This window comes from Papaver somniferum, chromosome 9 (assembly GCF_003573695.1).
Source record: "Papaver somniferum cultivar HN1 chromosome 9, ASM357369v1, whole genome shotgun sequence".
NCBI lineage: Eukaryota > Viridiplantae > Streptophyta > Magnoliopsida > Ranunculales > Papaveraceae > Papaver > Papaver somniferum.
The window spans coordinates 11,019,322-11,033,080 of NC_039366.1; the positions used below are offsets into that span (position 1 = coordinate 11,019,322).

General features: G+C 37.6%; 1 protein-coding gene across 1 annotated transcript; it reads right to left on the reverse strand.

Annotated features, from left to right (window-relative positions):
• Window positions 1-10,931: 10,931 nt before the first annotated feature.
• Window positions 10,932-12,572, reverse strand: LOC113311355. The gene is made up of 2 exons (XM_026560196.1): window positions 11,650-12,572; window positions 10,932-11,568 (listed from the first exon to the last, which is right to left on the reverse strand). The coding sequence occupies exons 1-2, from the start codon at window positions 12,570-12,572 to the stop codon at window positions 10,932-10,934; spliced, it is 1,560 nt and encodes a 519-aa protein (XP_026415981.1).
• Window positions 12,573-13,759: the final 1,187 nt, after the last annotated feature.

Below are 13,759 nucleotides of genomic sequence, written 5' to 3' on the forward strand. Positions count from 1 at the left end.
ATGACTCTCATTGATAAGCTGCTCCAAAAGCAACCAATATGGTGGTCATGCTATAGAAAGAGTTGCAGTACCTGTATTATCATTTTTTGTGGTAACGGTTTGACAAAATTGTTTAGAAACATAAGAAGAGTTGCAGTACCTATTCTTGTCGCTTTAGAGTACCTCCCTGCATGTACTTGAAAGCTACTAGTATAGTGAGAACAATTGAAACACCTGTCTAATTTCCTCCGCAATGTTTTTCTTTATCCGTCAAGCCTACATACCCTCTCTGGGTCGGACGCAAATGTAATTGCATTACTTGAATCGAATCACTTTTCGTTTCGTTTTGGTGAGTAATGTACAAATTTCTGAAACCATATGCCAACCATCTAGGAATCAAATTAATCTTTTGTACATGTTTAGTTTACTATACCATCTCATTATTTAAGTCGAATCCAAATAGAAATGATGATTATTAAAGAGGTGGAAACACCATTCAGCATTGAAACTTGTCGGACATTGATACATCCATGTCAAGATTTTGTTTGCAATCAAACGGACCAACACAAGAGATTAACAAGAAGTAATTCGGAGGACTGAATTTATAATCATCACCGGGATAAATTCTTGGGATCGGTTCCATGACTTTGGATCTCTTTGAGTTTCCCATGAATTAACAGGTTAATTTCGTATTCATTTTTCTGGTCGCAAATTACACAAACATCATTTGTCACGGGCCTAGAATCCATGTCGGGATAATGCTCTGCCTCGCATCTCAAGGGCCATTTAGGGTTCCAATATAACGTGTTAGGGTTCAGTAAAGTTATCTTCTAAAAATTACTTCAAAAACTAGAACCAGTTACGGCGGAGTCCGTTAATCATCTTATCAAGCTTGGTTTGGATTCTCAAGCTAAACGAAGCTTTAGAAATCATCATCAGTAAAGCTATTACTAAATTGGGTTATATGATGTGTTCACGAAGTTTTTCACCACTTCAGTCAACAGAGGATACTGCTATAGCTATACTCCTTGGAAATTCAAGATATTTACTCTATCCCTAGCCGAATATACACCCCTAGTGAGGTGGATCTGGATGTGGAGTAAGGGGGTGAATGCTATTGATGTTGCTCAACATACCAAATGGGATAGCTGAATACAATAGAAGCTCAATTGTTCAAGATGAGCTGGAGATCTTGCGGAGGATTCATTATGATAGGGTTTAGAAAACTAATGGTACTTCTTACAAAAGATGGGCAACGAATTGGACTACTAGAGAGCAGCATTCCTGTCATCAAAAGCATTTGTAAGTTCTCTCTTACGGAAAAATTAGTCGTGTTTGTTTGTGTTGTGTTGAATGTCCTGCAACCATCAAATGAGAAACAAACATGTCCTTAGCGTGATATTACGAGTTTCGATGACTTTCCAAACAAAAAAATCCTAAGTGTCAAGGTATGTGTCTAACTACAGTCTAGGATTCTTAACTTCTGCTAGAGAGTATTCCAGATTATTGCAAATAAAATGTACTCTATTAAGGAGGACCTTATCAAACATTCTTGCGTAAGTTGTGTAGTATTTCGGATTCTATAACCAAATTTTGTTTGCTTTGATTGCGGCCCCTAGTACACTTTCTTTGTTCTATTATTATGTCATGAAAACTATTTGTATCTTCTTGAAAATTTTAAGCGAACATAAATCATATATTATGACTGTTATTTTATGCACAGATTATAAAACATGGAGTGCAATTACTTAAGATACTTTACACATGATTCTTCTTAAAAGGTGACAATGTAACAGTATGAGATCAAATTTTAGTTGAGAATTTTTCTGTGTAACTTATTTTGTCTACACCTGTATAGACAGTTTGAACAATTTTCGATTTCGCCTCATTCGTGGATCTCGTTTTAAGCTGGCTACATTTTCAGTGATATAGCTAACTTATTGCAATAATGACTTCTCCTCACATTACTAAGTCTTGTTTTCTACATTTTCATTGGTTTTGTGTTAACTTTAGCTGTTTACCTGACCTGATTCTTGTGTATATGTTTCAACTATTGATCCTTTTTTGACTTATTACGTAAGAGTCTGTGTTTGTGCTAATGTAGGTAGAATTTAATTGGCCATTGCGTACACTAGGAACTGCCTGATAATGTAGAACATTAGTGTAGAAAAAAAAATCTGGAACACAGAACACAAGGATGTTGAATTCCTTCCTGGGACATAAAATTGGAATAGAAGATATCAATGAAACGGAGACTTGGATTTTTGTAATATTAATGCCAACTTTTTTTTTCATTTTTCTTGGTTTACAACTTTATAAGACTTCTCGTCATGTATCGTTATGTTAGATCTTTAGGTGATACCTTTAGGTGAACTCATACTTAATATTCAGCTTCTCTTTGTAACAACTTAAGACATAGATTATAAGTTTTTGTTCTTTCAGTAGAAAGTTCACTGCTTGTGCTTGCACAATGAAGTTTCATTTTTTTTTGTGGAGCTTACTCAATAAAATCAAACTAGTGGGGTTTTGTCGTTTGATAAGTATGTATGTGTTTTGGTTACCCTGATGGGAGTCATTCTTGCAGAATGTGCATTAGGTTTATGATACTAAATGTAGCATGTCAAATCCTTGAGTTACCTGCAAAAAGTGGTATTATATGCCTAATTCAAGTGTAAGATGAATTATTCCCTTGGAGATTTCAGTGCTTCCAAATAGGTTGTCATGCATTATCCAGCACTTGGAAGGGGTTTATTTTCTGTAGGCTTTTATGATTTCTGGGTAAACTTAGGATCTCAATTGGTAGGATCTTGTTAGATTCATAACATTGAAGTATAAAATTGATGGAAATCTGCATATGTTACTTCTAATTTGGTTATAAACAAGAGTTAGTAAGAAATTTTATGAACGACACAGTTAGGATATTGCAAATGGAAATGAAAGTGGAAGGTTCCATCAAGTCTGCAATCTTTGTTGATTTTGACAAGGAGGTGGAGGAGATGGATAACAAGCACACTTCATTCATTGTGTCATAATGTCTTCTAGTGAACCAAAAGTTGTCACAACATCTGGTGGCGCTCTCAAAATCATGGGGATCTCATACAACCAGTAAGCAATTCATCAAGTTCTATTTTGATTTTGATTTTGTGCACACTGTTTAATTAGTGAGGGCAGTAGTTCGAAGCTCTTATAACTACAGAGGTAGCATTTGTCGGATAACAACTGGATTACTTTGCAGTAGAAAAACAATTTGGAATAGACCTAAATCTAGCTTCATACTGACCAGGCATACAAACTAAAACAAGACTAGTTTTGGAATATCACAAACAAGACTCTCACCATCAATTGCAACAAACTGAGATTTAGGACCAGCTAAGACGGGTTAGCCGGTTAGGTAATCTCAAAAATTAGTATCTTAGAGAAAAAAATTAAGAGAATACAAATTAAAGAAATTTAATTTGAACAACAAAGGGAAGTAGATGTCGTTATGAAAATTAATTTTTACACTGTAATTCTTCGATTCTTTATTGCCGTGACATGGAGAAACTCCATTCAGAGAAAGACTGGTAGCTTCTAACCAGCCTTTCAATTTCTCTCACTTTTCAGATTAATTTTGGTCCACGAGGTATCGCTGGTGATGATGAGCTTCTCCAAGTTCAGTGTCCTTAATTATTCGGTTCTAGGTGATTTTCACTTCATAATTGATGAAGGTAACAACTGCAGATTTGAGATAACCGAGAGGAGATATCATCATGCTAATAGATTCTGTAGTTGATGATGCGCATCTTCCATGATATTGTTTGGTTGCTTCCATTAACAAATAATCATAGATGACATTTGAGAGTTTAGGTCATGATTTAAAACTGTTATTAGCACAAAGATGCAGCAATAATCAAAGGAAGTTTCCGTTAGTGGCTACCGGCTGAGGTTTTGAAGCCAAGAAGAACAATATGATGGTTGATTTGTCTAAGAGAAGTTATTCTACCGGCTGCTAGATGATCATTACATATGGAAAATGAGTATATCTTTGTTTTCTTTTAATGGTCTACTGTATGTAATTAGAGCTACCTGAAATAAAGTTGTAAAACTATTATTTGCACAGGCAACTTAATCCTCCTACTTGACCATATTGAATTTTTGATTAGTTTTTATGATCATTGCATAGAAATCTCTAATCACTCTATCAATTACGAAATTGATGAGAATACAAATTAAGAAATTTAATTTGAACAGCAAAGAAAAGTAGATCTCATTATGATCTTTTTTTTTTCCATAATACATGGTTAATTTCATAAATTTATTACTTAGATTTCATGCTTCACTATTATTGACACCAGTGGTTGAGCAGAAACTATTCACTTGACAGGAATCAACAGATTTGAGGTTGATGAGAGGAGAAATCATAATGCTAATAGATTTTGTTGTTGATGATGATGCTATTGAAGAAGCATCTTCCATGATATCGTTTGGTTTCCATTGAAAGAGAGTGATAACAAATAAGATGAGAGACTTTTTGTTTTAGGGTTAGGTTTTGATTTCTATCTTCTTTTCTTTCTCAACACAGACGGAAGCAAATATTGGATCTAACAAGTGCTTATAACTGTACTACTTACAAGGGTTTGAGTCTGCCCGTTAAATTTTAGGGTTTACTCAGTACCCTTGATTTCATTTCATTTCACGGCCCATCAATGTATTTGGGTGACTGAAATTGCTGACCTACAAATGTGTTATGGACGGCTCTAACAAGTGCTTGGTACACGTGGAAGATTTTAAGAGGTAGGATCTTCATCTGAGTATACATGTTGGACATTTGGATACAGCCCGAAAGACAAAAGCACCCAAGCATTTCAATTGGGCATATGCACCAGGTCTGTGGGTTTTGGAGACTTTTGCCTAACTACTAGTGTTTAGTTTTGGGGCATGCATTTCTCTACACCGGTGACGACCATTTATGAGTTCGATGCATTATTAGTAGGAGAAGCTTGAGAAGCGAAGAGCACAATGAGACTAAGAGGTTTAACGGTTTAGATAGCTTAAGAAGTTCTCCCATGACTTCAGATGAATGGGGACAACCTCAGTAATCCTTTTGTTCTAATGGTTGATTTGTCTAAGAGAAGTTCTTGTGTGGCTGCAAGATGATAATTCCATACGGATTGATTGACTTTATTAGTTATCCCTCAGCTTATGGTTTATTGTAATTAGAGCTCATACTGTAGGTACACGAAATAGGTTCGCCACGAGTCTGATGTGAATAGGCAGAAAATCTCATTCTAAGATCCCAGTCAGAGACTTGTCAGATCAGATGTCAGTGTTATCTCGCCGAGGACCAATCACACGAAGGAAAAGAGAAGATATGAGCAAAGGCAGGGATACTCACACGAAGATTTGAAGGACCGGATTGGAGTACCCAGAAAGTCACCAAAGACGAAGTCACGAAAAGCGAAGTAGATTACTCGGTTGAAAAGACAGGTCACGAAGTAGATAAATTATGGAGCAAGAAAAGAGACAGGTGTCCCGACAAGTCCATATGAGGGTAGAGAAAAAAAGGGAAAAACTTTATAGAAAATGATCCGGGGGAAATAAAGGGCACCTCTGCGAGAATATGGGGAAGTAAAATGAGCTGTACTCCATTAGTGTTAGTTGGCCTATAAGTAGAGGTCCTTGAGCAAGATGTAAAGAGAGAGATTTTTTAGTTGAGTGGGAGAGCTTTGCCTAGATTTTGGAGAATCTTGTACTGACAATTTCTGCTTTAGAACAAGAAAAAGCAAAAGCAATAATAGTTGCTGCTTCAGAACAGAGTTTCTGAAGCGAAAGCAATGAGAATACACCAAGACTAGGTGTTGTTTGCTTTAAAACAAAAGAAAGCGAAAACCATGAAAATTCACCAAGACGGGGTGTTGCTTGCTCTAGAATGAAAGAGCGCGAAAACAATGAAAATACACCAAGACTGAGTCTTGCTTGCTTTAGAACGAAAGAAAGATAAAACAATGAGAATACACCAAGATTGGGTGTCATTTGCTTCAATAACGTCTCTACACTGTCACGTAAATAGGAACGAGTGACTCTGGAAACCCAACTAATTCAACGATAGTATCTGCATAAATAGCTTTAAGATGTAAAAAAAAAAAATATATAGAGCATTCAAAGAAATCTGCACCAATGTAATCATTCTGAATAGGTAAGTGACAAGCATTGTCATCACTTGGATTAGTTTATTGATCAAAGGTTCTATCAAACACTAAAATATGTATGTAATATAACTATCATCAATCACTAATAACATATATAAATGAAGTAAATCTACACTAACACGGAGAAATATTATCAAACAACTGTAATGTAAGCTCTGAATTGATCTTTCTATACTAAGAGACGCGAAAGTTACAAGCACAACACTACCCGAATCTCATATGAATACGCCCTGAGATTTTTTCAAACTAGATGTGAATCATATTGCTGAACTAGATGTGGTTTGATACTTCAACAAACAAACAAATTAAAACATTTTTAACCCAGGAACCATGTTCAAAAGCTAATTTGTAGAAAAATCTCTGAGAAGGCATGATACAATGTTCTAAAAAAAACTTGGATTAGTAAGGTAGACTCACAACAATGACAAAATATCACATAACACCATTATTTTACAGATCTTACCATCCAAAGATCTCGTCAACTGGATGCTTTCTTGCCATATTAAAGTTGCAAGACAATTGGAAACTACATTTTGAGAGGAAAAGTCATTATGACAAACACTGTTTCCTATTCCGGAGGGGATGGTGGTGAAAAGGGTGATTATGCTCTGAATTGTCTAACCTGCACCTCTCATAATCATCCTTATTAACCTCCAAGACATTTAGTTTATTACTGTCATAGACGAACACTGAAACAGATGCAGAAGACAAAATTAGAGTTCAGAACCATAAACTATAACACATGAATAATGAAATTAAGAAATAGATAGTACACTTACTCGGCAAATCGTTTTTGAAGAATGTTTTATTTTCTGCCCAATGAGTATAATTAATAATATTTTATTTTATTTTGAGAGGAAAAGTCATTATGACAATAATTTCAAAGAGATCTGTAATCTCCTTTCCTTTTGATCTCCACCATGAAATGATTCCCTCGTAATCTCCCTTATCATAATCCCCCTTCTGATTCTGTCTTCCCCTCAATGCCGCCTCCTTTACTCTCTGGCCGTGTAAAAACATCTACCGAAATTCTAGGGTTGTGTTGAATCATATAAAGAAAAATTTGTTGTGGTTTACTAAAATACCCTCAAACCAGTCCCAGTGTGCAGACTGTAGAGCCTGTAATGGATGAGTCTTGGCCCCCATGCATTAGCAAAGTCTGCACGCTGCACTGTATAATGCCAACTAAATACTACTTTTTTTTTCTCTACACCCGAGTTCATGAATTGATTTGGCTGTGCTAGTAGTTGTAATACAGAGTAACAGAAACAAAAAATCGCAGTATGATAACTTTGCATCAAATTGGTAGGCTCTAGCGGAGGGTATTGACTTGACCCGCTTGAGCATATCAAATGTAAACACCAGGAGTATAATTGAAGTAACACCAGGAGTATTGACTTGACCCGCTTGAACATTTTGTGTTGTCATTTATAATACCAGGAGTATAGTTGAAGTAAAATGTAAACTAAATATCTGTAATTGTAACAGTAAATCTTTCACCAATTGCATACTTTGAAAATTTAAAAACTGCAGCTCTATATGTCAGTAGTTGTGGCATGCCAATGGGGGAATATACCAACAAATGATACATAATTTTGGTTATAAGGCATTCTCTCATTCTCAATCCAGACAAGATTTAGAAGATAACAATGTTACAAATGATACAACATTTTTGTTGCTCTGTTACAATTTATGAACATAACAATGTTTTGAATTTGACTCGCCAGTATTGAGTACCAATTCCTTTAATTGGTCATACAGAGGACTCTTCAGGTAAAGTGGCGCAGCGTATCAACAGTAATTCAGCTCAATCTAGAAATTTAGGTTAAAATTTCTAGAGACCTGACTTCTTGAATCGAAGAGTTGAATCAAAATCGATGCAAGGCTCTTGAATTGATGACAGAATCAAATCAATGCAAGGATTTAGAGAAAACTCTAGTTTATTATCTCTTAAAAACTGAATGAATAAAACTATCTTACAATCCCTTATTTATATTAACCTATCTTTCCTAAAAATCGAACATCTAAAAAAAAGAAATTATAAAAGAAAAGGAAATCTAAAAAAAAAGACCAAAATTAGGAAAGGTATCAAGATGCTGCATCAGGTCCCGCCGGGGTAGAAGGATTCGACCACGAATCTGGAACTGGGTCTGGTGGAACAAAACGTGATAAATAACGAACATGAAGACATCCGAAGTGTTGATGTTTGCTGGAAGTTGTAGGCGATAAGCATTGTCATTAATTCGTTCCACAACTGTGAGAGGACCTTTTCTTGCCTTGAGTTTATTATAAGCATGAGCCGGCATTCGATCTTTACTGAGAAATACCCAAACTTGATCACCTACTTCGAAGAGAACACGACGGCGACGAGAATCAGACGCAGCTTTGTACTTTGAGGAGGATGACTCGAGATTGGTAATAACCTGCGTATGAATCTTATGAATATTGTCTACAAATCATCAGCTACACCATGAAGACGTGTACGGTCTGGAAGAGTAGATAAATCAAAAGGACCACGAGGGAGAAGACCATAAACGACTGAAATGGACTGAACCCCGAACTTCTATTTAGTGAATGATATGAGCAAACTCTGCTTGAGGAAGTTTTGAATCCCAAGTTTTAATAGAATCACCCACAAGGCAGCGAAGCAAATTCCCCAAAGATCTATTGGTCACTTCTGTTTGACCGTCCGTTTGAGGATGATAAGCGGAGCTCATGTCAAGGCTGGTTCCTAGTAATTTCCATAAAGACCTCCAAAAATGTCCTAAGAACCGAGAATCCCGATCAGAAACGATGGAAGTTGGCAATCCATGGAGTCTGTAAACCTCTCGAAAAAAAGTGTTGCGACTTGGACTGCATCTGATGTCTTTTTACATGGAATGAAGTGCACCATCTTGGAGAAACGATCAACAATGACAAAGATTGAATCGAAACCCTTTTGTGTACGAGGAAGACCCATCACAAAGTCCATACTGATGTCCGTCCATGGTTGTGTTGGAATAGGGAGAGGAAGGTAGAGACCGGCATTCGTGGAATGACCTTTTGATGTCTGACACACTGTACAACGTTCGACAAAACGCTCAACATCACGTCTCAATGCAGGCCAAAAATAAGACTGAGAAAGTAAATACAACGTCCGGTCGCGACCAATGTGACCTTCATTATGTGTTTCAGCAACAAAGTTTAAGACGGAGGCTGCAGTCTGGAATGCAAAGACGACTGTCTCGAAAAAGAAAGCCATCGTGCATAGTGAAATCTCGAGAAAGACCATTCTGAACGTCAAGAAGAACTCGACCAAAGAAGTCATCAGACTCATACAAATCAGCAAAGGTGGAAAATCCCGGAACTGAGACATGAAGAACACTCAGCAAAGAATGGCGACGACTCAGGGCATCAGCAACTCGATTGGAAACACCTGACGTGTGTTTGATAACAAACGTAAATTGTTGCAAGTAAGATATCCATGATGCGTGACGAGCTGAGATTTTATCTTGACTGTTCAGGTGTTTTAAAGCATCATGATCTGTGTAGAGAACAAATTCTTTATGGAAAAGATAATGTCTCCAGTGTTTGATTGCTTGAACCACTGCATAAAATTCCACATCGTAAGTACTATAACGTAGACGAGCTCCAGCCAGTTTTTCACTGAAGAAGGCATAGGTTGTTGCGTTGGCTCAAGACAGCACCAATGCCCAACTTAGAAGCATCACTATGAAGTTCAAAAACTTGAGTAAAATCTGGAAGAGCTAGTATAGGTGCTGATAACAATTTCGTTTAATGATCTCAAAAGCTGTAGTTGCTTCGGTAGTCCAAGTGAAGACACTATCATGACGAATACAATCAGTGATAGGTGCCATCAAACTGCTAAATTGCGGCACAAATCTTCGATAAAAAGATGCTAGACCATGAAAACTTCGAGTTTCAGATAAAGTAGTAGGAGTAGGCCAAGATTTGATTGCTTCTACCTTGCTCGGATCGACGGCTAGACCTTTGCTGAGACGATGTATCCAAGGAAGTGAACCTCAGGAGAGCCGAACTCACACTTTTTAGTGTGGCAAATAGTTGATCTCGACGGAGAACAAGAAGTACTTCTCTTAAGTGTGCAAGATGTTCTGTGAAGGACTTACTAAATATGAGAATATCATCAAAATAAACAACTACAAACTTACCTATGAAGGGCCGAAGAGATTGATTCATAACACGCATGAAAGTGCTTGGTGCATTGGACAAGCCAAAGGGCATGACAAGCCATTCAAAAAGTCCTTCTCGAGTTTTAAAAGCCGTCTTCCATTCATCTCCTGGGCGGATCGTATCTGATGATAACCACTTCGAAGATCCAGTTTAGAGAAAATCGTTGCAGCTCCAATTTGATCTAATAGATCGTCGAGACGGGGAATGGGAAATCTATAGCGTACTGTAATTTTATTTATAGCACGGCTGTCGACACACATCCTCCAAGATCCATCCTTCTTTGGTATAAGCAAAGCTGGGACTGCACACGGACTCAGCTTTCACGTAAATATCCCTTCAACACAAGTTCCTCAACCTGACGTCTAAGTTCTTCATGCTCACTCGGACTCATACGATAATGAGCTCGATTAGGAAGAACAGCATCTGGAATTAGATCAATATGGTGTTGAATATCTCTGAGGGAGGAAGGCCGGGTGGTAACTCATTAGGAAAAACATCCTGAAACTCTTCCAATAGTCTTTGAAAATGTTCTGGAGGTGACGGCAAAGACTCTGACAACCGAATTGATCAATATTAGAACACATCTTTCTTCTCGAAGTGTTTGTTCAAAAGCTTTTGCTGCAAGAAAAGGACTGGAGCTGATGGTGTATGTTGTTTCTCGGGCAAAGAAGGCTGTAGAGTGAAATTGCGATTATTGTAACGAAAACTGTAGGTATTACGATAGCCATCGTGTTGTACTCGAAGATAAAATAACCAAGGACGTCCTAAAAGTAGATGGAAAGCATCCATTGGAGCAATATCACAATGAATCTGATCCTTATATGAATCACCCACCGAAAAAGAAATCAATGCTCGTCGAGTTATGAGTACATCGGTATTCCGATCCAACCATGCCAACTTGTAGGGGTTAGAATGTAGTTCTGTTGATAATTGAAGTTTGGTTACAACTTCCTCAGCAATGACGTTTTCACTACTACCAGAATCAATTATGAAGTTACACACCTTGCCTCCAATAGTACACTTTGAATGAAAAAGATTATGTCGTTGATGGTTGATATCTGTTCCACGTGGAGCTAAACACACACGTCGCAACATTAATGCTGGTCCACTATCAGCTTTAAGAACCTCTACTTCATCTTGTGGCTCTGTAGTTTCCTCATCGTAAATTACTTCAACGTCATTACCAGCAGTGTCAAGGAGGAGGCCTCTTCTGTTTCTAGTGGGTCAGTTAGACTGTCGATGACCTAAATCTCCACAAGAAAAGCAACGAATTGAGTTTGGTCGAGTTTGCCGAGTGTCAAGAGCTGGAACAATGGGTGTGTCTGCTTTGACAGAAACAGCGTCATCTGTCGCAGTCGGATTGTGATTTGGTCGAGAAGAACGAACAGTAGACCATGATGAAAAGGATAATTTAGTTTGCGCCTCAATAGTTAAAGCTTGTTGATGTGCTTCTGACAGTGTTAATGGATAGAAGAGATTGATTGTGTGTTGAATCTGTTGTCGTAATCCTGCTGTAAACCGTGCCACCAGTTGACGCTCAGAGTCTTGTATATCAACTCGATTGAGAAGTAAAAAAAATTCAGTGGAATAGTCATCCACAGATCGATTTCCCTGACGGATGGTATGGAGACGCTGAAACATAAGCTGGTCATAATTGTAAGGCAAGAATGTATTCTTAAGTTTTGATGAAAGTTTATCCCATGACATGATCTTTGGTTTTCCAAGACGTGCACGAGTTGTCTTCAATTGTGTCCACCATGCAGCTGCTCTTCCACGAAAACGCATTGTTAAAACAGGAACACATTGATCCATTGGAGCTCGTTTGAATTCTAGGATTTCTTCTACCGTGAATATCCAATCGATCAGTTCTTCAGCTGAAGAATTTCCATGAAACTCTGGTATCTCGGTTTTGAAACCCGATTCCCAATGAATATGAGCTGCTGCGTTTTGTACGTTATCTGGTGCTAGGGTACGGTTGGTGTGTAGAGGAGCAAAGGGGTTAACGTCGTCTGCAAACGGGTTTTCTTCGTTATCAACATCGTCTCTGTTACTGTTAACGTGAGCAACATGTTCGCGTACGGCTGGTGTTGGTTGCTGAACCATAAGGGCTTGGAGGGCAGTTGTGATGGAAGCCATCTGGGCTTGTATCTCAGCAATGGCGTCACGAGTGATTTCTGCTTCAGTACGAACTGGTGCTCGACGAGGTCTTACCATTGTAGTGACAGAAAAAAAAAAAAAAACGTAGCCTGTATCTGATACCAACCTGGCGCAGCGTATCAACGGTAATTCAGCTCAATCTAGAAATTTAGGTAAAAATTTCTAGAGACCTGACTTCTTGAATCGAAGAGTTGAATCAAATTCGATGCAAGGCTCTTGAATTGATGACAGAATCAAATCAATGCAAGGCTTTAGAGAAAACTCTAGTTTATTATCTCTTAAAAACTGAATGAATAAAACTATCTTACAATCCCTTATTTATATTAACCTATCTTTCCTAAAAATCGAACATCTAAAAAAAAGAAATTATAAAAGAAAAGGAAATCTAAAAAAAAAAGACCAAAATTAGGAAAGGTATCAAGATGTTGCATCATAAAGTAGGAATGGATTTGCGAACAGAAAAAAACTCAAACAAAAAGAGCGGGCCACATATGTCTGTCAATTCATGCGTAAGTAGCTAGCAAATCTAATGGGAGAAAGCTCAAAGAATATAGTAGTTAACAAACAGTCCAGAGAATGTACCAATTAGAGCACTACCGAGTAAAGAGTAAAAACGTGTGTCATGTGCTTGATCACATTTTTTATTTTTGCCCATGCTTAAAAAGCTTGATATGTCATTTAGGAATATGGAAAGATCCCCAGTAAGCATTAGATCACTGACGGTTTATCCACTTAAATGAAGAACGTTTGGTAGAAGTCCAAATTTTGAAGGTCGACAAGATACAAGATCAATCTGGAAACTAATTTCTAGTAAGTGAACATAAAAAACAGAGGCTCTAAACAACTTCATTTTGAGCTTTCGAAATAGAGAGGAAGACACACGACTTGACGAAATAGAGATACCTCAAGAAGCAATCAAGCGAGGTGAGGGAAGACTTAGCTTGATGAGAGGTGGTCATAACGAAGGAAACGGTAGGAATTCGAATCAGAAGATCATGAACGATCTACAAGAAATGAGGTCCATGATTAGCAACTCGAAGAGAGGAGGAAGAGCGCAATTGGCAGAAGCGATAGAAGAAGCGGACAAGTCTCCATTCACCTATGATATAATGTATGCGGATATTCCAGAAAAATGTGTGCTACCTACATTCACAAGAATATTTAGTGGAACAGAAAGTGTTGTACAACACTTGAGGAAATATACTCTAGCATTGATGCAGTGGGGAAGAAACGAGGTTGTACTA